Genomic DNA, 24,354 nt, shown 5'->3' on the forward strand with positions numbered 1-24,354 from the left:
ATCAAGATTGAGAGCAACGTCAGGTTCAGAGCCTTGAGCTGCGACGTCCGCCTTGTCCTCCAGAGAGTCCTCAAGCTGGGAACCCGAGCAGCGTGAAGAAGTCGGGGAAGATTCCCAGCGAGCCCGCTTAGCCTGTCTAGGACTGTGGTCCGGGCAGGAGTCCTCCACGTGGGACCTAGGGCCCAACCTGGGAGCGCGCTGCGGCGCGGACCGAGAGGGGCCTGGAGGCGACGATCCAACAGGGCCCGGGGCCTGTGTAAGGACCGGTCTGGACTTCAAAGCGTCTAGCAGCTTGGCAGACCATTTGTCCATAGACTGAGCCATGGATTGTGAAAGTGACTCAGAGAGTTTCTCAGCAAAAACGGCAAACTTTGTCCCTGCCGCCTGGACAGGGGGAGCAAGGGGTTCTACCTGAACCGAGGGGCCCACTAGTGACCGAGGCTCCGGCTGAGCAAGCAAAGCAGGGGTCGAGCATTGCTCACAGTGAGGGTAGGTGGAACCCGCAGGTAACATAGCCGCACAAGAGGTACAGGCCGCAAAAAAACCCTGTGCCTTAGCACCCTTGCTCCTTGTGGACGACATGCTGTTGTCTCCTAGGAGAGTGATCACTGAGGGTATATGGGAAAGGGTATATAGCCCGACCGAACAGAAATATATATATATATATATATATATATATATATATATATATATATATATATATATATATATATATATATATATATATATATATATATATATATATATATATATATATATATAATACGTATCTATTCCGGCACCCTAAGGGGACCAGCACCGGGTGACCGGTGTGGCTTACCGACCGCTAAAAAGCGGAGCGTGTGTCCTCCAGATTCCCTGCCTTAGGTCTCCCAGAGTTGCAGAGCTCTTTCCTGGTAATCCTCCACCGGCAGAATGACAAAAAGATGGCTGCCGGAGCTCTCTGGGGAGGAGTGGAGCCGTGGGCGGCGCTAGAAAAGTGCGGGAATCTGGGGTCCCCACAGTGATCAGTGAGGGGGGAGGAAACATACAGGATGCTCCGGCCCTCACATTCGACGTCAGGTCGGCAGTCCCGCCCTTACCCCTGACAGGCAGGCCCGGGGGCGGGAGTTTTGCTACTAGGCCGCAATGAAGCCGGGGACTAAATTTAAGACCGCGGCCGACAAGCAGGCGCGGTCGGCGCGGAAGTCCGCCGGTCTTCACAAATCAGCAGCTGCTGCAGCGTCCGGGAAGAAGGCGCTCCATGCACAGCCCCCATGGGGACACAGAGTACCTTAGAGATGCAGGGCCCGGTCCCTGAGGATGAATAGACTCCTGTCCGGCAGATTCCCACAGGGGCTGCAGAGGGAGCACGGTCCCAGTAACTGGATGACCGGTCAGGATCCCACTTCTCCCAGAGCTGCTAAGGGATGGTGAAGGAAAACGGCATGAGGCTCCGGCCTTTGTACCCGCAATGGGTACCTCAACCTTAACAGCACCGCCGACGTAGTGGGGTGAGAAGGGAACATGCCAGGGGCCCCATGGGGGCCTTCTTTTCTTCCAACAGATATAACTAATATGAGAATGCATGAGTGGATGTGTGCCTCCTTCCACACAAAGCATAAAACTGAGGAGCCCGTGAGGCACGGGAGGGTGTATAGGCAGAGGGGAGGGGTTACACTTTTAAAGTGTAATACTTTGTGTGGCCTCCGGAGGCAGAAGCTATACACCCAATTGTCTGGGTCTCCCAATGGAGCGACAAAGAAGAAGGGAATTTTGTTTACTTACCGTAAATTCCTTTTCTTCTAGCTCCAATTGGGAGACCCAGACAATTGGGTGTATAGCTACTGCCTCCGGAGGCCGCACAAAGTACTACACTTAAAAGTGTAAGGCCCCTCCCCTTCTGGCTATACACCCCCCGTGGGAGCACGGGTCCCTCAGTTTTAGTGCAAAAGCAAGAAGGAGGAAAGCCAATAACTGTTTCAAAACAAATTCAATCCGATAAACAATATCGGAGAACTTAACTTATCAACATGAACAACATGTGCACCCGAAAAACAAATACCCTAAGAAAAAACAGGGCGGGTGCTGGGTCTCCCAATTGGAGCTAGAAGAAAAGGAATTTACGGTAAGTAAACAAAATTCCCTTCTTTTTCGCTTCTAATTGGGAGACCCAGACAATTGGGACGTCCAAAAGCAGTCCCTGGGTGGGTAAAAGAATACCTCGTGATCGGGCTGTCAGGCAGCCCTTTTCTTACAGGTGGGCCACCGCCGCCTGAAGGACTTGTCTACCTAGCTGGCATCCGCCGAAGCGTAGGTATGCACCTGATAATGCTTGGTAAAAGTGTGCAGACTCGACCAGGTAGCCGCCTGGCACACCTGCTGAGCCGTAGCCTGATGCCGTAATGCCCAGGACGCACCCACGGCTCTGGTAGAATGGGCCTTCAGTCCAGAAGGAATCGGAAGCCCAGCAGAACGGTAGGCGTGAAGAATTGGTTCCTTGATCCACCGCGCAAGGGCGGATTTGGAAGCTTGCGACCCTTTATGCTGACCAGCGACCAGGATAAAGAGTGCATCCGAACGGCGCAGAGGCGCCGTGCTGGAAATGTAGATCCTGAGTGCCCTCACCAGGTCCAACAGATGCAAACCCTTTTCAAATTGGTGAACTGGATGCGGACACAAAGATGGTAAAGCGATCTCCTGATTGAGATGAAAGGAAGATACCACCTTGGGAAGAAACTCTGGAATTGGACGCAGTACTACCTTGTCTTGGTGAAACACCAGGAAGGGAGATTTGCAAGATAACGCCGCCAGCTCTGACACTCTCCGAAGAGACGTGACCGCCACCAGAAAAGCCACTTTCTGTGAAAGCCGAGAAAAGGAAATCTCCTTCATAGGCTCGAAAGGCGGTTTCTGGAGAGCAATTAGAACCTTGTTCAGATCCCAGGGTTCCAATGGCCGCTTGTAAGGGGGAACGATATGACGAACCCCTTGCAGGAACGTGCGTACCTTAGTAAGTCGCGTCAGGCGCTTCTGAAAGAATACGGATAGCGCAGAGACTTGTCCTTTAAGGGAGCTAAGCGACAAACCTTTTTCCAACCCAGACTGCAGGAAGGAAAGAAAAATAGGCAATGCAAATGGCCAGGGAGAAACTCCCTGAGCAGAGCACCAAGATAAGAATATCTTCCACGTTCTGTGGTAGATCTTGGCGGAGGAAGGTTTCCTAGCCTGTCTCATGGTGGCAACAACATCGTGAGATAAACCTGAGGTCCCTAGGATCCAGGACTCAATGGCCACACAGTCAGGTTCAGGGCCGCAGAATTCAGATGGAAAAACGGCCCTTGAGACAGCCAGTCTGGACGGCCCGGTAGCGCCCACGGTTGGCCTACCGTGAGATGCCACAGATCCGGGTACCACGACCTCCTTGGCCAGTCTGGAGCGACGAGAATGGCGCGACGGCAGTCGGACCTGATTTTGCGGAGCACTCTGGGCAACAATGCCAGAGGTGGGAACACATAAGGTAGTCGGAACTGCGACCAATCCTGAACTAAGGCGTCTGCCGCCAGAGCTCGGTGATCGTGAGACCGTGCCAAGAAAAACGGGACCTTGTTGTTGTGCCGTGACGCCATCAGGTCGACGTCCGGCATCCCCCAGCGGCGACAGATCTCCTGAAACACGTCCGGGTGAAGGGACCATTCCCCTGCGTCCATGCCCTGGCGACTGCGAAAGTCTGCTTTCCAGTTTTCCACGCCTGGGATGTGAACTGCGGATATGGTGGATGCTGTGTTTTCCACCCACGTCAGAATCCACCGGACTTCTTGAAAGGCTTGCCGGCTGCGTGTTCCCCCTTGGTGGTTGATGTACGCCACCGCTGTGGAATTGTCCGACTGAATCCGGATCTGCTTGCCTTCCAGCCACTGTTGGAAGGCTCGCAGAGCAAGATAGACTGCTCTGATTTCCAGAACATTGATCTGAAGGGTTGACTCTCTCTTGAGTCCACGTACCCTGAGCCCTGTGGTGAAGAAACACTGCTCCCCACCCTGATAGGCTCGCATCTGTCGCGACCACCGCCCAGGATGGGGGTAGGAACGACTTTCCTTTTGACAATGAGGTGGGAAGACCACCATCGGAGAGAGTCCTTGGCTGCCTGAGAGAGGGAGACATCCCTGTCGAGGGACGTCTACTTCCCGTCCCATTGGCGGAGAATGTCCCATTGTAGAGGCCGCAGATGAAACTGCGCGAAAGGGACTGCTTCCATTGCTGCCCCCATCTTCCCTAGGAAATGCATGAGGCGCCTCAAGGAGTGGGACTGGCTCTGCAGGAGAGATTGCACCCCTGTCTGCAGAGAGCACTGCTTGTCCAGTGGAAGCTTCACTATCGCTGAGAGAGTATGAAACTCCATGCCAAGATATGTTAGTGATTGGGTCGGGGTTAGCTTTAACTTGAAAAGTTGATAATCCACCCGAAACTCTGGAGAGTCTTCAGTGTCACGTTCAGACTGTGTTGGCATGCCTCTTGAGAGGGTGCCTTTATGAGTAGATCGTCCGAATACGGGATCACGGAGTGACCCTGCGAGTGCAGGACAGCTACTACTGCTGCCATGACCTTGGTGAAGACCCGAGGGGCTATTGCCAGCCCGAAAGGTAACGCTACGAACTGCAGGTGTTCGCTCTCTATAACGAAGCGTAGAAAACGCTGATGCTCTGGCGCAATCGGCACGTGGAGATAAGCATCTTTGATGTCTATTGATGCTAGGAAATCTCCTTGAGACATTGAGGCTATGACGGAGCGTAGAGAATCCATCCGGAACCTCCTGGTTTTTACATGTTTGTTGAGCAACATTAGATCCAGGACGGGCCGAAAGGACCCGTCCTTCTTTGGCACCACAAACAGATTGGAGTAAAAACCGTGACCTTGTTCCTGAAGAGGAACGGAAGTCACCACTCCTTCCGCCTTTAGAGCGGCCACCGCCTGCAGCAGAGCATCGGCTCGGTCGGGCGGTGGGGAAGTTCTGAAAAAACGAGTTGGAGGACGAGAGCTGAACGCTATCCTGTGCCCGTGAGACAGAATGTCCCTCACCCAACGGTCTTTGACCTGTGACAGCCATATGCCGCCAAAGCGGGAGAGCCTCCCACCGACCGAGGATGCGGAAAGAGGAGACTGAGAGACATGAGGAAGCCGTCTTGGTAACGGTTCCTCCTGCTGTCTTTTTTGGGCGTGACTGAGTCCGCCAAGAATCTGAGCCTCTCTGATCCTTTTGAGTCCTTTTGGACGAGGAGAATTGGGACCTGCCTGAGCCTCGAAAGGACCGAAAACCAGACTGACCCCTCCTTTGTTGGGGCTTGTTGTGTCTGTGTTGAGGTAAGGATGAGTCCTTACCCTTGGAGTGTTTAATGATTTCATCTAAACGCTCCCCAAACAATCGGTCACGAGAAAAAGGCAAACTGGTTAAGCACTTCATTGGAAGCAGAATCTGCCTTCCATTCTCTCAACCACAGGGCTCTGCGCAAAACCACAGAGTTGTCCGACGCCACCGCCGTACGGCTCGTAGAGTCTAGGACAGCATTAATCGCGTAAGACGCGAATGCAGACATTTGAGAGGTCAATGGTGCCACCTGCGGAGCAGCTGTACGTGTGACCGTGTCGACTTGTATAAGCCCAGCTGAAATAGCTTGGAGTGCCCATACGGCTGCGAAAGCTGGCGCCAACGACGCTCCAATAGCTTCATAGATGGATTTCAGCCAGAGCTTCAACTGCCTGTCAGTGGCATCTTTAAGTGCCGCTCCATCTTCTACTGCAACTAAAAATCTAGCTGCAAGCCTGGAGATTGGAGGGTCCACCTTGGGACACTGGGTCCAACCCTTGACCACGTGAGGGGGAAAAGGATAGCGTGTATCTTTAAGCCGTTTAGAAAAAAAGCTTCTCAGGATAAGCGTGGTGTTTCTGGATTGCATCTCTAAAGTCAGCGTGGTCCAGAAAAGTGCTTAATTTACGCTTGGGATACCTGAAATGGAATTTCTCCTGCTGTGAAGCAGACTCCTCAGCAGGAGGAGCTGGCGGAGAAATATCTAACATCTTATTGATGGACGCTATAAGATCATTCACTATGGCGTCACCATCCGGGGTATCCAGATTGAGAGCGGTCCCAGGATCAGCATCCTGATCAGTTACATCCGCCTCATCACCCATAGATTCGTCCCGCTGGGACCCTGACCAGTGAGACGAAGTTGAGGGCCCCTCATAACGAGCCCGCTTAGGTTGACTGGGACTGTCTTCCGAGTCAGAGTCGTCACCCTGGGGTGCATGTGACACCCCCGGAGCTTGGAAGTGTTCCAGCTGAGGGGGACCAGGGAGCAATGATGCAACAGTGTCCATGGACTGAGTTACTGGTCTAGACTGCAATGTTTCAAGAATCTTTGACATGGTCATAGACAATCTGTCAGCAAAAGCTGCAAACTCCGTTCCTGTCACCTGGACAGCATTCACAGGTGGTACACCCTGGGTCACGTCCAGCAGAGGCCCCGGCTGTGCAAGTGCCACAGGGGCCGAGCACTGCACACAATGGGGGTCAGTGGAACCTGCCGGTAGAGCAGCCCCACATGCGGTACAGGCAGCATATAATGTCTGTGCCTTGGCACCCTTGCGTTTGCGGACGACATGCTGTTGCCTCCTTGTAATCTAGGAGGGTATATAGCCGAGGATCACCAGCGACTGTACAGTACAAAGTATCTGCAAACACAAAATACTCAGTATACAAACGGCACAAGTGGGGGTGAGCCCTAGAGGGCTGCTTACCGCCCGCTGAACAGCGGGTATGAGGCCGTAGAATCCCGTGTCTGGGTCTCCCAGTCTCCCCTCTGCAGCTCAGCGTGCAGGCAGGAATGGCTGCCGGCGTTCTGTGAAGAGGGGCGGACCGTGGGCGTGCCACAAACAAAAGTGCGGGAAACTGCGTCCTACTGTGCCTGGTGTGAGGGCTGGAGTATGTAAAAAAGACTCCAGCCCTCAGCGCTGATGCTCTGTACAGCGTCCCGCCCTCCTCCTGACTGGCAGGTGCGGAGGCGGGAACGAACGAACTAGGCCGCAAAAGCCGGGGACTGTAGTAATAAGCGCGGCCGTGATATATGCACGGTCAGCGCGGAAGTCCCCGGCGCACCACAAGTCCCAGCCGCGTCGCAGTCCCAGCGGCCGGCGCGACCGTTCAACCTGAGTCTACCCACTCAGCTAAGCTGAAGTGAGGAAATGGCACAAGCGCAGCAGCGCTGTTGTCCCCGGCGCACTATCACACCCAGCAATGCTGCGGTGTGCGCGCGTATGCACGGGGACACAGAGTACCTTGACGGAGCAGGGCCATGTCCCTGACGATACTCAGCTCCATATCCAGCGGCTTCTCCAGGGGCTGCGGATGGAGCACGGTCTCAGTGCCTGGAGACCGGTAAAATCCCACTTCGCCCAGAGCCCTAATGGGGATGGGGAAGGAATCAGCATGTGGGCTCCAGCCTCCGTACCCGCAATGGGTACCTCAACCTTAACAAGCACCACCGACAGAAAGTGGGGTGAGAAGGGAGCATGCTGGGGGCCCTGTATGGGCCCTCTTTTCTTCCATCCGACATAGTCAGCAGCTGCTGCTGACTAAACAGTGGAGCTATGCGTGCGTGTCTGACCTCCTTCGCACAAAGCAAAAAACTGAGGGACCCGTGCTCCCACGGGGGGTGTATAGCCAGAAGGGGAGGGGCCTTACACTTTTAAGTGTAGTACTTTGTGCGGCCTCCGGAGGCAGTAGCTATACACCCAATTGTCTGGGTCTCCCAATTAGGAGCGAAAAAGAAAGTTTCTATTTAATAAAGCCATAAAAGAACAAATTCTGCTTCAGTCGCCATAACTTTTTTTTGTTATGCTGCGTTTTTATTAGTACCACTGTGCAGTATGTATAATTTGGGGTCAAAAGACAAAAAAAAAACCCTCTAAAACATATTTTATTATAGTTAATTGAATAAAAATACTGAATGGCAAAAAAACCATGTAGAAAATAGCTACAGCGGTCAAAAGAAAGAAATGTCGTGTAAGGGTGAACACACAAGATGGGATTGTCTAAATGATGCGGGATAGCCGGATTGATTACTGAACAATAGTGGGTTTTGATGTTTTTCTTTGGTCTTTTAGCAACATTCCCTCTTTTTGGCACATTTTGTATGGTCTAAATTTGGGGTCATTTTTTTAATTTTATTTATTTTAATTAAGGCTAGGGTCACACAACTGTTTTATCCATCCAAGAAAAAAAAAATAAAAAAAATCTGATTATTCTAATCCAAGTGGGATCTGTTTTTTTCTGAAAGGTGTAACAAAAAAACAAAAACCGACGCGCACGGCCTCATTGAATAACAGTCGTGGATCTGATTTTTTTGACAGACAGCACGCAGACCGGAATATATGTTCGTCTGCATGAGCCCTGACGGCGATTCCGCCATTTAATTTTTTCTTTCGGATATGTACATACAAGGGTTTTTTTGCAGATTTTTTTTCTACATGAAAAACACAGGTATTAGCAGGAAATCCCCGGTGTACATTTTTTATGCATTCACTTGAATAGGTAAAACAATGAAAAAAAAAACAAAAAAAAAAAGAAAAAAAAACACGGGTGTGCTGCAGATACACGAATGGTTAAAAAAAAAAAAAAAAAAATGCAAAGAAGCAGCAAAAAACAAAATGCAGCATCTTGAGGAGTTTTGGAAATGACTGATTGTGAACAAGCCCTTTCCATTATCGTGTTGCATAAATATTTTACAAATGGGACAAAGCCACAGACGGCGCAGGGCGACCACATGACATCCTTACCCTCGCTCGTTATCGGCTGGTACTAGTCTGTTCTCCGATCCTCCCACGGCCAGAATACACGCCTGAGGGGGGTTAATAATTGCCGAGAAGTTCTTGATCCCATACATACCCAGGTTGGAGACCGTGAAGGTTCCACCCTAGAACAGACGACATTGATAACGATTAAATGTACGATGTCATAAAGAGGATTTTATATCTTTATTTCAAAGTGCACAGAAAACGACACAATTGGAAAAGTAGAAAAACATGGCTGCCGTCTCCCAAAACCAGTTCTATTAAAGTGAATGCTGCTCAGCCGCAATACAACCCAACCTGGTGCAGTTACGGTAATAAGTAGCCATCTTTTTCCAAACCTGGACCTTTATTGGGCAATATCCACTGAACACTGTACAAGTCATGCAGCTTTACCCTCCTTCACCAAAGCCTCTTCAAATTCAGTAGCCCTGTGTTAAGGGAACTCACTGATCGCTGAGGGTCCTACAAATGGGACCACCAGTGAAGTCAACAATAGAGCAATGTGGAAATCCTCTTTTAATGAAGCAGAGGTGCGCATGTGTGACCTCTGTCCCTTCCATTGTCTATGGAGCAGCCAGAGAAAGCCGAGGACAGCGCTCTGCTATGGATGGATGGAGGTCGAGCATGCGCACCTGCGCTCCATTCAGGACGTAATGCAGGGCCCCGTGCTCTGAATCATTCCGGGGACCACAGCAATTAGTAACTTATCCTTTATCTTATGGAAAGAGGAGAACTTTAATTTCTGGGAATAACCCTTTCAATACGTAGACATTAATGGCGGAAAACTAGGCTGTCCTGCCAGTGTTGGGGATTAGAGGAGATCCCATAGCGGTGCCCCCTGCGGATCTCTGGAACGGAGTGGTACTGGGGCTATAAAAACAGATTAATGCAGGGAAACCCTCGCCTATCAGACCCTGATGATCTTAGGTCTATAATGACAGTCTTTAGGGCTATCATTAGCTCATATGCACGGTTGGCCCCATATACATATATTTGGTTTGTTTGGGTCATGAGACATTTGGCCAAACCAGAAATGGATCATGAAACAAGACCATGTAAATGCAGCTACTGTGAAAGCCGATGTCTGAGATCAGAAGAGACGTCATCCAGCTCTCCATATTGCAGCCTCAGGTCTGTAGCTACAAGCGATCAGATGAGCCTTGGCTCCATTATACCAATATGTCTGCTCCGGTCACCACTGGTGGGAAATCCTGAGCTTCAGCGTCAGCGCCCGCCATGTAGAAAGCCAATACTTCTGGTACATACCTGAAATTCATGGGGCTTTAGTTTGCCCTCTCGTGCCCGAGCCGCTAAGGAGGCCACATCTTTGCTGATGGATGCGAGGCCCTTTATGTGAGCATTGAAGACTATGGGTGTGATGAGTCCGGCCGGGGTGCTGACCGCCACGCTGACGTCCACCACGTGGTTTCTAGAAAGACAAATAGAGATGGGATGCGTTAAATCGTTCTGACGCCGCTGATGACCGTACTTCTAGGACTTACTGTCTAATAACGGTGTCCATCCAGGAGGAGTTCGCCTCCGGGACCTTCAGACACGATAAAGCCGAGGCCTTAATAATGAAATCGTTGACCGAGAGCTTAAGATTTTCAGACTTTGTAACCTGCAAAGTGGGAAGAAAAACCTTTACATGGCGAACATGGACAAAATGTATCATGAGAGGGAGGTGAGCGGCGCTGGAGACGTGGCATCTTGCTGGTATGTGTGCACGCCCCGGGCCGGGCAAAAAAAAGTGCACGTCCCAGCCATGCAAAAAATGCTTGCCCTGGCATGTAAAGCCATATGCTCTGCTCACCTCCTGATAGGGAAATGAGCAGCGTCAGAGGACCCCTTTAAAGTAATGATCCCGACCGCAGTCCTATCATGCAGGGGCTTTACAATAACCGCACTGCTACCTATGGCTCTCATCCTACAGTAAGACTATAACTCCCATCATTCCCCACTACACCAGCAATGTGGGGCTTAGGCCACACACATCCGGGTCCTCTGCATAGGCTGACACAATAAATCTCTGCCAGCTCGTTTCCTGATCACGTCATTTACTTTTTTAAAGTCCCTTGTATCTTTTCGATCCCCAATAATCTGGATTCAGTCATTAGTTATTGATTGTTACATAAGGTGGCGTCTGGTGTGAGACTGCGCCGCTTGTGTCCAGGCACTCCGATCACTGCAGCCGGGGTACGATTCCGAATCGGGGGGGGGGGCCCTTTTACTGCAGACAGGTGTGGGGTTTGATCTCTCGCACGTATTAGACATTTATAGCACCTCCTGGGGATAGACTATAGAATATGTCCCTTTAATGAGACCAGCGTCATATGGAGTCTTAATCAATGCTTCATGGGGAAATTAAGAGTATGTAAATGAGCTCCCCGCTCCTCCTTCTGGGAAAGCGCCGCTATGCAGACGACCTCCGCCCATTATCCCATTATATCCAGGGTGGTACACACTGGTAACACGGGGGTCCGCGTGGAGCGCAGCACATGATGACAGCCATTTACCTCATTTAACTCCTTCCTTAGCTTCAGTATCTCTCCCATGCTGATATCGATGGACAGATAGTAGTGAGGTATGGTTTGTTTGGACTGCATGAGCCGCTGGGCGATCACCTGCGGGCAGAGATCAGGGAGGTCAGAGACATCGGATCCATCCTATCGGCCACCGCTGAGATTCACTATAGACCGTGCGGCCGGCTCCGTACAGGTGGGATCATGAACCTCGACACACGGGGATCTAACCCTGAAGATCTGGCGTCGTCACGTCTGTTCCTCCCCTGCGCGGAGCCGAGGCCCCGGACTCAACCAGGCGGATCCGTCATGTTCAATTATATAAACCCTCTAATACCTGGAGTGTTTTGGTCCAAAACAACCAGACACATTTTAGAGATTTTCAACATTTGGTGCTTAATTAAAACAAACCCAATTTGTTATTTTTATTTGTTATGCTACCAAATAGTTTCTTTTTTGGACATGTGTTTGCAATGATTTATACAGCTCTGTCATATCCGATTACATCCATCCCTCTGCAGCCCACATATTACATACATACGTACAACGCTGCTGTATGAACCTTGCAAACACAGCTCTGCTAAGCACAAGACATGCATTCCCAGATCATTCTTCTGTTGGGGGCAACAAAGGAGTGAATGCAAGTAATGTGTGCGTAGCAGAGCTGTGTTTGTAGCATCTAGACAGCAGAGGTGTGTGTGATTGCAATATACAGGCAGCAAAAGGCGCCAATGCAGGTGCTAAGTACACGGCACAGCCCCGGGCGCAGACACGGCACAGCCCCGGGCGCAGACACGGCACAGCCCCGGGCGCAGACACGGCACAGCCCCGGGCGCAGACACGGCACAGCCCCGGGCGCAGACACGGCACAGCCCCGGGCGCAGACACGGCACAGCCCCGGGCGCAGACACGGCACAGCCCCGGGCGCAGACACGGCACAGCCCCGGGCGCAGACACGGCACAGCCCCGGGCGCAGACACGGCACAGCCCCGGGCGCAGACACGGCACAGCCGTGTGTATGTTAGTAGCAGAGATAGGATTGCACATGATAAATACTTAGTAGAGCTACGTTTGCCTATAAAATATAAAAAGCCGAGAATAAACTAACACAACTGCGGACCCCAGCAATATCTGTGGAGGATACGGTGTGCAAACGTTCCCTCCACTGTGTGCCCTGCAGCTGCGCTCTGGTCTATGGGACTGATTTACAAAGCCTTGTCCAGCGCAGCGTGTGACCGGTGATGTCAGACGTCTGATATCAATGCTCTCACCTTCCTGATGTTGCTTATAGGGATATCTGTGAAGACTCCTGTAGGAACGGCGCCCACGGCAGGAGACGGCTGCGCAGGAGTCGGGGCGGCGGCGGCAGCAGGAGCCTACGGGTATAAATATGATCACAGATCAGGAATAGGCCGCACCGAGAGACAAATTTCATTCCAAAGCCTCCATGTTACAAACTTAGAGAAACTCTGGTGCATGTAATGGACACGGCCGGCGCATTGTGAGGCTGATGACAGCTCGGCGGCCATTGTAGAAGAGGATACAATATATCAGGGTTCTCGGAGGGCGACACTCACACTGACAGGTGCGGCCTTGGGAGGAACAAAGGACTCGATATCTTTCTTGGTAATTCGGCCGTCCGGCCCCGTACCTGGAATATTACCGGAAAACCAACGTGAACTAGGCAAGAAATGACCAGGATCACCCCTCCCCCGAAATAAACAACGCTCCACGTAAAATAAAACCGCATATACTCGTCTCCTGGACCCAGCACGGTGTCTGCGGGACTCATCTGCCATTGATAACTGAGTGCTGCAGACAATCAGTGGCCACTGATGGGTTGCAGCAATCACACTTAGCTGACAAAATCCTTTCGGACAAGGGATATGTGAGCGCTGCAGCCAGTGACCACACATCGTTATCTCACGTCAGCGCAGAGGTCAACATCATGCCTATACACCAGCACCAGATGTGTGATGTGCATGTATGTCAAGGAGTTAATAGAAAAGCCGCTGTGACATTACCAAAGATGGAAGGACCCACCACCATCGCCACCAACACCACCACCACCGCCGGTCCACATACACATCACTGGGTGGTCTCCATATGGCTTCACCCATCGCTGCAGGTGATTGTACGGGGGGGGGGGGGGGGGGGTGCAGATGTGAACGTGTCGCTGCTCTCACCTTTCACTTGCTTGGTATCGATTCCCCTTTCTGTTGCCAGCTTTTTAGCCAAAGGACTCGCAAACACTCTGCCCTTCGATGCAGGAGCCGGGGGATGGGCTGGTGCAGGAGGAGCGGGAGATACAGGTGGAGCAGGAGGTAGTGCCGCAGCCTGCAACACAAACATGGAGCCGTGTGAGGACGACGCTGGAAATGCAAAAATCCATCCTGTGCTAATAACCGAACAAGAACCAGCATTCTGCATTATTCTCTTTACTAGAAATGATTGTCAAAGCCCCCGACTCAAAACGACGACTACAAACACCCATCCAACACCCATCCTCCCCACTGTTACCCCAAGGGACGCTCATAAGAGACGCTGGGAAGGGACTGCTTAAAAAAGCAGCAACTTCAGCTGATCATCCGGGCGCCGGCTTTTCTGAGCGATCAGTTGATCGACCGGTGCCCGGGTGATCAGCTGATCATTCACAACCGGCTGCTGTGCGATTAGCTGATCGCTCAGAAAAGCCGGCGCCCGGATGATCAGCTGATCTCTCAGAAAAGCTGGTGCCCGGATGATCAGCTGATCGCTCAGAAAAGCTGGTGCCCGGATGATCAGCTGATCGCTCAGAAAAGCTGGTGCCCGGATGATCAGCTGATCGCTCAGAAAAGCTGGTGCCCGGATGATCAGCTGATCGCTCAGAAAAGCTGGTGCCCGGATGATCAGCTGATCACTCAGAAAAGCTGGTGCCCGGATGATCAGCTGATCGCTCAGAAAAGCCGGCGCCCGGGCGATCAGCTGATTGCTCAGAAAAGCCGGCCGCTGGAACTGGATTTACAGTGGATCATGGTTTTTTACTGTGCGCATGTGCACAGTAAAAAAAAAAAAAAAAAAATCGATCCGCTGCACAAAAACCCCGTTATATTCATCGTTGCTCCCGCCTGACGGTCAGTGAGTAAACGGCAGATCATCAGGCGGTGGATGCAACGCAATGCCATCAGTCACAATCCGTCACTAATAGAAGTCTATGGGGAAAAAACGGATTCCTGCAAAATATTTTGCAGGATACCGTAATTCCTCAAGGCGACGGATTGTGACTGATGCAAAACAACGGAAATGTGAACCTAGCGTTACTCAGACCTGCGTCACAATTCTGTGTTAATATCTGGGTTATACGCACCGGGGTCGGCTGGGGCTTGATGTCCACCGCTGCTGCCGTTTCCTTGTAATCCGCGAAGCTCCCAATGTCAGACTCCTTCTCCACGATGATACAGAGGGGAGTCCCGAGAGGAACGTCCCGGGTGCCCTCCGCTATCAGGATTTTGGCCAAATATCCTTCTTCTTGTACTTCGAAACCTTGTGAAATGTGAAAAAATTATTATTATTAACCCTTCGCACTGTTACACAAGGAAAGAATTGTCCTCATTAACCTATCGTTTACTGACAACTACAATCCAAAAATAAAGGGGCACGTTATCAGGACAATAACTTGGGTGGGAAAACGTAAATGGAGCTTGTAGTGCCAGGACAGCCGGACTCCAGAGAACAGAACCGCACCCACGACTCTCTACACGTGGCCCCCACCGTTCCCCAACTTTATTTTTTCCCTTTATGCATCAAAATCCATTTTAGAGACTCCTTTATAGCCATTACTATCTTGTAGGACGCTACAAGGACAGATGGGGACGGAATATTTCTATGTAAGGCTCCCATTAATCCGCCGAAAGGTGTTCAGTCATTTTTGGAATATCCACATCTCATGGATGCGCGGTTGCACTAGAACAGGGGTCCCCTCGATTCCCACTGTTACTCAATGACAGCGACAAGGTAACCGTCTGTATGTGCGGAAGTACGAGGACACGAACATTGGGCACCAGTCAGTGTGGGAGAAGGGTGAATCCAGTGCTGGAGACGGGTGCAGCTCCCAGAAGCGGATACACCATCAAGGTCTGTCTTCAGACAACCCCTTTAAGGGACATAATGAACTGAGAGAATAAATCCTATCAATTCCCATAGGGCGCGCGTCCGAGGGCCCATACGGGGCGCGCGTCCGAGGGCCCATACGGGGCGCGCGTCCGAGGGCCCATACGGGGCGCGCGTCCGAGGGCCCATACGGGGCGCGCGTCCGAGGGCCCATACGGGGCGCGCGTCCGAGGGCCCATACGGGGCGCGCGTCCGAGGGCCCATACGGGGCGCGCGTCCGAGGGCCCATACGGGGCGCGCGTCCGAGGGCCCATACGGGGCGCGCGTCCGAGGGCCCATACGGGGCGCGCGTCCGAGGGCCCATACGGGGCGCGCGTCCGAGGGCCCATACGGGGCGCGTCCGAGGGCACATACGGCCCGTCCGAAGGCACATACGGCCCGTCCGAAGGCCCATACCTATAGTTGCTTTGTCCGTTTCGATCTCTGCCAGCAGATCTCCCTCGCTGAGCCTCTCTCCGACCTTCTTTTCCCATTTCTGTATTGTGCCCATGGTCATTGTCGGCGATAGTGCGGGTAACATGATCTGCAGAATGGGACAAAATAATGATATTCTACATAGCCACAGATGGCAGCACAATTAGAAGGGTTAACACTCTGTTTTTATGGGTCGGCTCCAAATAAAACGCTGAGGCCGTAAAGCAGTAATTTGGGTTATTGGTGGGGTCATGTCATGATATAGTCACGTGTCTGCGGCGTCGGTGGCCCTCGTGTCTGCATGTACATGTGACCCGTGCCGAGGAGCAGACAGAACGTCAGACCACGGACAATGCGGTCACCTGATGACATTGATGTGACACCAGACTGACGACCTTATTACTAGATAATGAATGTGAGGAGTCTGTAAGCGCTTACTGGTGGCGGAGTTGGGGCGTCCATTATATCCATATGTACCTTAATGGCTACCTGGTCTGTAACGCGATGTGCCACACACCGATCCCCTGCAACATCTACACATCTGCGCTGGATGTGACACGGATTATATGTTATACATTACACAGGGTAAAATCCAGAAATAATGAGCTGCGGATTTAAAAGTGTGCACGGAAATTATCTGCAGCGTGCGCAATCAGGCTCTGTGCACACATTGCAACCAAATCTGCAACCAAATCTGCATGTTCTGGCAGGAAACTGCAAAAACAAGCATTTTTTCTGCATTTTTTTCACCACTTTCAATGGTGAAAAACGCGGGGGAAAAAATCCCAGAAAGAATTGACACCGCAACCAAAAAATCCTGAACGTGTGCACAACATTTCAAAAATTCTCAGACTTTGCTGGCATCAGGATATCCTGGCAAGTTTGTGAAAATCTGCAAGAAAAAACGCAGTGTGTGCACACAGCCTTACTGTAAAAGGATGCAGATTTTCCATCTGAAAATTCAGAAAACAAGAGCCACAAAAACCTGCAACATGGAAGCCCTTAGAACCACGTCGCAGTGTCTGTCGGACTATGCCCGTGTCTGGATTACCTTCATGTGGGTGGGATAGGAGCTGCCGGGGGCTTGAACAGGGGACGGGGGAGCAGGAGCTGATGGTGGTGGTGGTGCTGCGGTGGTTGGGGCTGCGGAGGCGGCGGGAGCTGCCGAGTCCAAGGTGAAGTTCTTAAAGGCGTCGATGAGTTCTGGCCTAACACAAGAAATAGAAACACATGTATGAGTAGGCTGGATCCGGGGAGGGCCGATGCTCCGCAGATAGGACTATTCATCAGAACTGGACCTGTGCGTGATACCTGCCCGTCGTGTATAGACGTGAGGTCGGTAACCTCCCGATTCAGGAGCGAGCGGTGTGAGGATAAAGCGCTAATCTACCGCCCGCTCGTGCACAGATATCGGCTCGCTACCGCCACTCACTTGTCTACTGTGATGCAGATTACGGATCCGATAGGGACGTCTCTTGTCCCCTCTGAGACCAGTATTTTGGCCAGGTAGCATTCCTCCAGACTCTCAAACCCGACGGTGGCCTTGTCTGTCTCTACCTGGAAAGATAAAAATAATCAGAGCGGAGCGACCGGTGCACAAAGAGCTTCATACCCAGCGCTCGGTCACACAATACACCGCACACTGATCACTCAGGAGCCGGCACGAGACAACACAGCCCTCTCCACCTGCACACACTCCATATATCCAGGAATCACACGTGAAGAGACAGGACATTCGCCCGGGGCATTACCTCCGCAATCAGATCCCCCTCATTAATCTTCTCTCCTTCTTTCTTTTCCCATCGAGCAATGGTCCCCATCTGCATTGTGGGGGAAAGAGCCGGCAAAGGCACCTGGAGGAGAGAAGACGTCAGATGAGCGACCGAAACATCATACAACGGGGACAAAGCCCAAGTGTGACCGATCAGAAGGAAGGCAAGATTACATGGATGGTCTCCAAGAAAATGGAGGAAAAATAAACAAAGACACTCCTGATCCGCCGTCACCGACATCACCAAGGAACTCGGGGGGTAAAGAATGAGGGGCGACAGCGAAAACTGGCTGCGGATGCCTAACACAGCAATGCATGCAGGACAAGAAGAACGGGGGAGGGGGCACTTTCTGCCGTCTGCTCCGAGGCCATGAACCGAGGGCGATAACTGGACACCGAGTCACCGCAGAATACGAGGGACGGGCGACAAATTACCACAAAGGGGAAGATGTCACCAAGTGTGTGCCGCCTGGAGAGGGGAGACCCCACACACCAGAGGAAGGACCCCGCAGAGCAGCCGCCACGCACCGCAGGGGAGAGGGGACCCCGCAGAGCAGCCGCCACACACCGCAGGGGAGGGGGGACCCCGCAGAGCAGCCGCCACACGCCGCAGGGGAGGGGGGACCCCGCAGAGCAGCCGCCACACGCCGCAGGGGAGAGGGGACCCCGCAGAGCAGCCGCCACACGCCGCAGGGGAGGGGGGACCCCGCAGAGCAGCCGCCACACGCCGCAGGGGAGAGGGGACCCCGCAGAGCAGCCGCCACACGCCGCAGGGGAGAGGGGACCCCGCAGAGCAGCCGCCACACGCCGCAGGGGAGAGGGGACCCCGCAGAGCAGCCGCCACACACCGCAGGGGAGGGGGGACCCCGCAGAGCAGCCGCCACACACCGCAGAGGAGAGGGGACCCCGCAGAGCAGCCGCCACACGCCGCAGGGGAGAGGGGACCCCGCAGAGCAGCCGCCACACGCCGCAGGTGAGAGGGGACCCCGCAGAGCAGCCGCCACACGCCGCAGGTGAGAGGGGACCCCCGCAGAGCAGCCGCCACATGCCGCAGGTGAGAGGGGACCCCGCAGAGCAGCCGCCACACGCCGCAGGGGAGGGAGGGACCCCGCAGAGCAGCCGCCACACGCCGCAGGGGAGGGACGGACCCCGCAGAGCAGCCGCCACACGCCGCAGGGGAGGGAGGGACCCCGCAGAGCAGCCGCCACACGCCGCAGGGGAGGGAGGGACCCCGCAGAGCAGCCGCCACACGCCGCAGGGGAGGGAGGGACCCCGCAGAGCAGCCGCCACGCACCGCAGGGGAGAGGGGACCCCGCAGAGCAGCCGCCACACACCGCAGGGGAGGGGGGACCCCGCAGAGCAGCCGCCACACGCCGCAGGGGAGAGGGGACCCCGCAGAGCAGCCGCCACACGCCGCAGGGGAGGGGGGACCCCGCAGAGCAGCCGCCACACGCCGCAGGGGAGAGGGGACCCCGCAGAGCAGCCGCCACACGCCGCAGGGGAGAGGGGACCCCGCAGAGCAGCCGCCACACGCCGCAGGGGAGAGGGGACCCCGCAGAGCAGCCGCCACACGCCGCAGGGGAGAGGGGACCCCGCAGAGCAGCCGCCACACACCGCAGGGGAGGGGGGACCCCGCAGAGCAGCCGCCACACGCCGCAGAGGAGAGGGGACCCCGCAGAGCAGCCGCCACACGCCGCAGGGGAGAGGGGACCCCGCAGAGCAGCCGCCACACGCCGCAGGTGAGAGGGGACCCCGCAGAGCAGCCGCCACACGCCGCAGGTGAGAGGGGACCCCCGCAGAGCAGCCGCCACACGCCGCAGGTGAGAGGGGACCCCGCAGAGCAGCCGCCACACGCCGCAGGGGAGGGAGGGACCCCGCAGAGCAGCCGCCACACGCCGCAGGGGAGGGAGGGACCCCGCAGAGCAGCCGCCACACGCCGCAGGGGAGGGAGGGACCCCGCAGAGCAGCCGCCACACGCCGCAGGGGAGGGAGGGACCCCGCAGAGCAGCCGCCACACGCCGCAGGGGAGGGAGGGACCCCGCAGAGCAGCCGCCACACGCCGCAGGGGAGGGAGGGACCCCGCAGAGCAGCCGCCACACGCCGCAGGGGAGGGAGGGACCCCGCAGAGCAGCCGCCACACGCCGCAGGGGAGGGAGGGACCCCGCAGAGCAGCCGCCACACGCCGCAGGGGAGGGAGGGACCCCGCAGAGCAGCCGCCACACGCCGCAGGGGAGGGAGGGAACCCGCAGAGCAGCCTCCACACGCCGCAGGGGAGGGAGGGACCTCGCAGAGCAGCCGCCACACGCCGCAGGGGAGAGGGGACCCCGCAGAGCAGCCGCCACACGCCGCAGGGGAGAGGGGACCCCGCAGAGCAGCCGCCACACGCCGCAGGGGAGAGGGGACCCCGCAGAGCAGCCGCCACACGCCGCAGGGGAGAGGGGACCCCGCAGAGCAGCCGCCACACGCCGCAGGGGAGAGGGGACCCCGCAGAGCAGCCGCCACACGCCGCAGGGGAGGGGGGACCCCGCAGAGCAGCCGCCACACGCCGCAGGGGAGGGAGGGACCCCGCAGAGCAGCCGCCACACGCCGCAGGGGAGGGAGGGAACCCGCAGAGCAGCCTCCACACGCCGCAGGGGAGGGAGGGACCTCGCAGAGCAGCCGCCACACGCCGCAGGGGAGAGGGACCTCGCAGAGCAGCCGCCACACGCCGCAGGGGAGAGGGGACCCCGCAGAGCAGCCGCCACACGCCGCAGGGGAGAGGGGACCCCGCAGAGCAGCCGCCACACGCCGCAGGGGAGAGGGGACCCCGCAGAGCAGCCGCCACACGCCGCAGGGGAGAGGGGACCCCGCAGAGCAGCCGCCACACGCCGCAGGGGAGAGGGGACCCCGCAGAGCAGCCGCCACACGCCGCAGGGGAGGGGGGACCCCGCAGAGCAGCCGCCACACACCGCAGGGGAGGGGGGACCCCGCAGAGCAGCCGCCACACACCGCAGGGGAGACGGGACCCCGCAGAGCAGCCGCCACACACCGCAGGGGAGGGACCCCACAGGTTCTTGCTGTGGATATAATCTGCTCACATCTTCCGCACTGTGTGACCGCAGCCTGACTTTCCCCACACCCGTATAATGGAGATTGACCTCCGCCGTGTAGCAAAATCTATAAGTTCACTATTGCGTTTCGCCTGTCACAGGCACATATACAGTGTATATACTATATATTGCGCACACAGACACATATGTACAGTGTATACACCGGACACCGCACGTTTGGCAGCCATGACAACCAAACTGCCAAACTGGGTGAACTGAGCTGTTATCCATAGCGACCAATCAGAGCACAGCTTACATGCCCCTTCTGCTGTGGTGAGATGAAAGCTGCGCTGTGATTGGTCGCGCGATCCTCACCTTCTGATGTGGCGGCAGACTGTACCAGCGCCGCCCGATCTCCGGTCCCCGTATCCCCGGCAGACGGGCGGCACACCCCTGAGCTGGAGCCGCTGTCAGAGCCCGGAGCCGGCCGCCAATGCCCGTGTGGTACCGCCGGAGCCGCCCTGCTTGGCTCCCATTGCCCCGGGCCGGCAGGACAGAACGGAGAGGGCCGCGGAGCCTCAGGCACAGGCGGAGCATGGCTGCGGAGGGAACACTCAGGGCCTCGGTCCTCAATGACCTCCCCGGCGATACGGGAACACTGACGGCAGACGCTGCAACCTCAGCCTCCCCCTAGAGGTCGCGCTTTACCACACCCGCCATCTTGGTACACCCACGACAAAAAAAAAGAAAAAAATCCGCCATGAGTTTTACATAAATAAATCTCATGTATCGTCCTGGCGGGAATCTAATCCTCATAACGATATTCAGGGAAGGAAAATTATCACTGACAATGCGACACTCTGATCAGAAAGGGGAGGACAAAGATGGCGGATGGAGACTTCCGGTGACCTCAAGTGCCCCGCGTCAGTAGAGATTTGGGTGGAGGAAGATGGCGGCGCCGTTTGACGTTCTCCCGACGGAACGTGAGGTCGTGGGCGTGGCGAAGGTGTGTCAGTGAGTGACAGCGGCTACTGGCAGGCTTAGATCACGTGATCACATGCGCAAGAATCTGATGGAATCCCCTGAGCGGCGCGCGCAGATCTGATACATAGTAGCCACCAGAGGGAGAGCGCGGGCTTTCTTCTACCTGCAGTACCGCGCACGTCCTGTGCACACCTGTGGCGCTGTTTCTTAGAATTTTTTATTTTTTTTTGTATATTCCTTTTTATTATCCGCACATGTGCCACTCCAGGTACTTTCCATAGATGCCAAGTGGGAAAACTGCACTGGAAACTGTGGATTCCCAATGTTCCCATTGTCCACATCCTGGAATTAGAGCGCTTCATTCAATGTATCGTATACAGACGGGCTACTGGTGGTAGTACTCCCTGATAGTCACCTATCAATGATGCTGCGTACCCTATGAGCACCCTGCATGACTGCACTAGGGCCCACTCCAACCTCCAAAAATATGTGTTTCCAGTTTCAACCCTGCTGCATGAACCAGACCACACCAAGGCTCATGACTACTTGTGGTGCACCAATGACCAATTCTCTATATGCATGGTCTCTGCAGTATATTTTATTTTCAGGCTGCAAAATATGAAGTCTAGTGATGAGCGGGCACTACCATGCTCGAGTGCTCAGTACTCGTAACTAGTGATGAGCGGGCACTACCATGCTCGGGTGCTCAGTACTCGTAACTAATGATGAGCGGGCACTACCATGCTCGGGTGCTCAGTACTAGTAACTAGTGATGAGCGGGCACTACCATGCTCGGGTGCTCAGTACTGGTAACTAGTGATGAGCGGGCACTACCATGCTCGAGTGGTCAGTACTAGTAACTAGTGATGAGCGGGCACTACCATGCTCGGGTGCTCAGTACTGGTAACTAGAGATGAGCGGGCACTACCATGCTCAGGTGCTCAGTACTCGTAACTAGTGATGAGCGGGCACTACCATGCTCGGGTGCTCAGTACTGGTAACTAGTGATGAGCGGGCACTACCATGCTCGGGTGCTCAGTACTCGTAACTAGCGATGAGCGGGCACTACCATGCTCGGGTGCTCTGTACTCGTAACTAGTGATGAGCGGGCACTACCATGCTCGGGTGCTCTGTACTCGTAACTAGTGATGAGCGGGCACTACCATGCTCGGGTGCTCAGTACTTGTAACAAGTGATGAGCGGGCACTACCATGCTCGGGTGCTCAGTACTGGTAACTAGTGATGAGCGGGCACTACCATGCTCGGGTGTTCAGTACTGGTAACTAGTGATGAGTGGGCACTACCATGCTCAGGTGCTCAGTACTCGTAACTAGTGATGAGCGGGCACTACCATGCTCGGGTGCTCAGTACTGGTAACTAGTGATGAGCGGGCACTACCATGCTCGGGTGCTCAGTACTAGTAACTAGTGATGAGTGGGCACTACCATGCTCGGGTGCTCAGTACTCGTAACTAGCGATGAGCGGGCACTACCATGCTCGAGTGCTCAGTACTCGTAACTAGTGATGAGCGAGCACTACCATGCTCGGGTGCTCAGTACTCGTAACTAGCGATGAGCGGGCACTACCATGCTCAGGTGCTCTGTACTCGTAACTAGCGATGAGCGGGCATTACCATGCTCGGGTGCTCAGTACTTGTAACAAGTGATGAGCGGGCACTACCATGCTCGGGTGCTCAGTACTGGTAACTAGTGATGAGCGGGCACTACCATGCTCGGGTGTTCAGCACTCGTAACTAGTGATGAGCGGGCACTACCATGCTCGGGTGTTCAGTACTCGTAAATAGTGATGAGCGGGCACTACCATGCTCGGGTGTTCAGCACTCGTAACTAGTGATGAGCGGGCACTACCATGCTCGGGTGCTCAGTACTGGTAACTAGTGATGAGCGGGCACTACCATGCTCGGGTGCTCAGTACTGGTAACTAGTGATGAGCAGGCACTACCATGCTCAGGTGCTCAGTACTCGTAACTAGTGATGAGCGGGCACTACCATGCTCGGGTGCTCAGTACTGGTAACTAGTGATGAGCAGGCACTACCATGCTCGGGTGCTCTGTACTCGTAACTAGTGATGAGCGGGCACTACCATACTCGGGTGCTCTGTACTCGTAACTAGTGATGAGCGGGCACTACCATGCTCAGGTGCTCAGTACTGGTAACTAGTGATGAGCGGGCACTACCATGCTCAGGTGCTCAGTACTGGTAACTAGTGATGAGCAGACACTACCATGGTCAGGTGCTCAGTACTGGTAACTAGTGATGAGCGAGCACTACCATGCTCGGGTGCTCAGTACTCGTAACTAATGATGAGCAGACACTACCATGCTCGGGTGCTCAGTTCTGGTAACTAGTGATGAGTGAGCACTACCATGCTCGGGTGCTCAGTACTGGTAACTAGTGATGAGTGGGCACTACCATGCTCGGGTGCTCAGTACTCGTAACTAATGATGAGCAGACACTACCATGCTCGGGTGCTCAGTTCTGGTAACTAGTGATGAGTGGACACTACCATGCTCGGGTGCTCAGTACTGGTAACTAGTGATGAGTGGGCACTACCATGCTCGGGTGCTCAGTACTCGTAACTAATGATGAGCAGACACTACCATGCTCGGGTGCTCAGTACTGGTAACTAGTGATGAGCG

General features: G+C 54.6%; 1 protein-coding gene across 1 annotated transcript in view; it reads right to left on the bottom strand.

Moving 5' to 3' along the window:
- The window catches only part of DLAT (dihydrolipoamide S-acetyltransferase), a 32,168-nt gene extending 10,761 nt beyond the window's left edge, over positions 1-21,407 (bottom strand). The window contains exons 1-13 of the mRNA XM_075328977.1: positions 21,087-21,407; positions 17,663-17,764; positions 17,344-17,468; positions 16,963-17,119; positions 15,894-16,020; positions 14,695-14,870; positions 13,535-13,685; positions 12,926-12,999; positions 12,620-12,724; positions 11,343-11,450; positions 10,329-10,447; positions 10,093-10,255; positions 8,812-8,948 (exon numbers count right to left, since the gene is read on the bottom strand). Coding sequence (XP_075185092.1) covers positions 8,812-8,948; positions 10,093-10,255; positions 10,329-10,447; positions 11,343-11,450; positions 12,620-12,724; positions 12,926-12,999; positions 13,535-13,685; positions 14,695-14,870; positions 15,894-16,020; positions 16,963-17,119; positions 17,344-17,468; positions 17,663-17,764; positions 21,087-21,308 — 1,766 coding nt within the window. The 5' untranslated portion in view covers positions 21,309-21,407. The remainder of the gene's footprint in view (positions 1-8,811; positions 8,949-10,092; positions 10,256-10,328; positions 10,448-11,342; positions 11,451-12,619; positions 12,725-12,925; positions 13,000-13,534; positions 13,686-14,694; positions 14,871-15,893; positions 16,021-16,962; positions 17,120-17,343; positions 17,469-17,662; positions 17,765-21,086) is intronic.
- Between the last annotated feature and the right edge of the window lie 2,947 nt (positions 21,408-24,354).

This window comes from Anomaloglossus baeobatrachus, chromosome 11, assembly GCF_048569485.1.
Source record: "Anomaloglossus baeobatrachus isolate aAnoBae1 chromosome 11, aAnoBae1.hap1, whole genome shotgun sequence".
NCBI lineage: Eukaryota > Metazoa > Chordata > Amphibia > Anura > Aromobatidae > Anomaloglossus > Anomaloglossus baeobatrachus.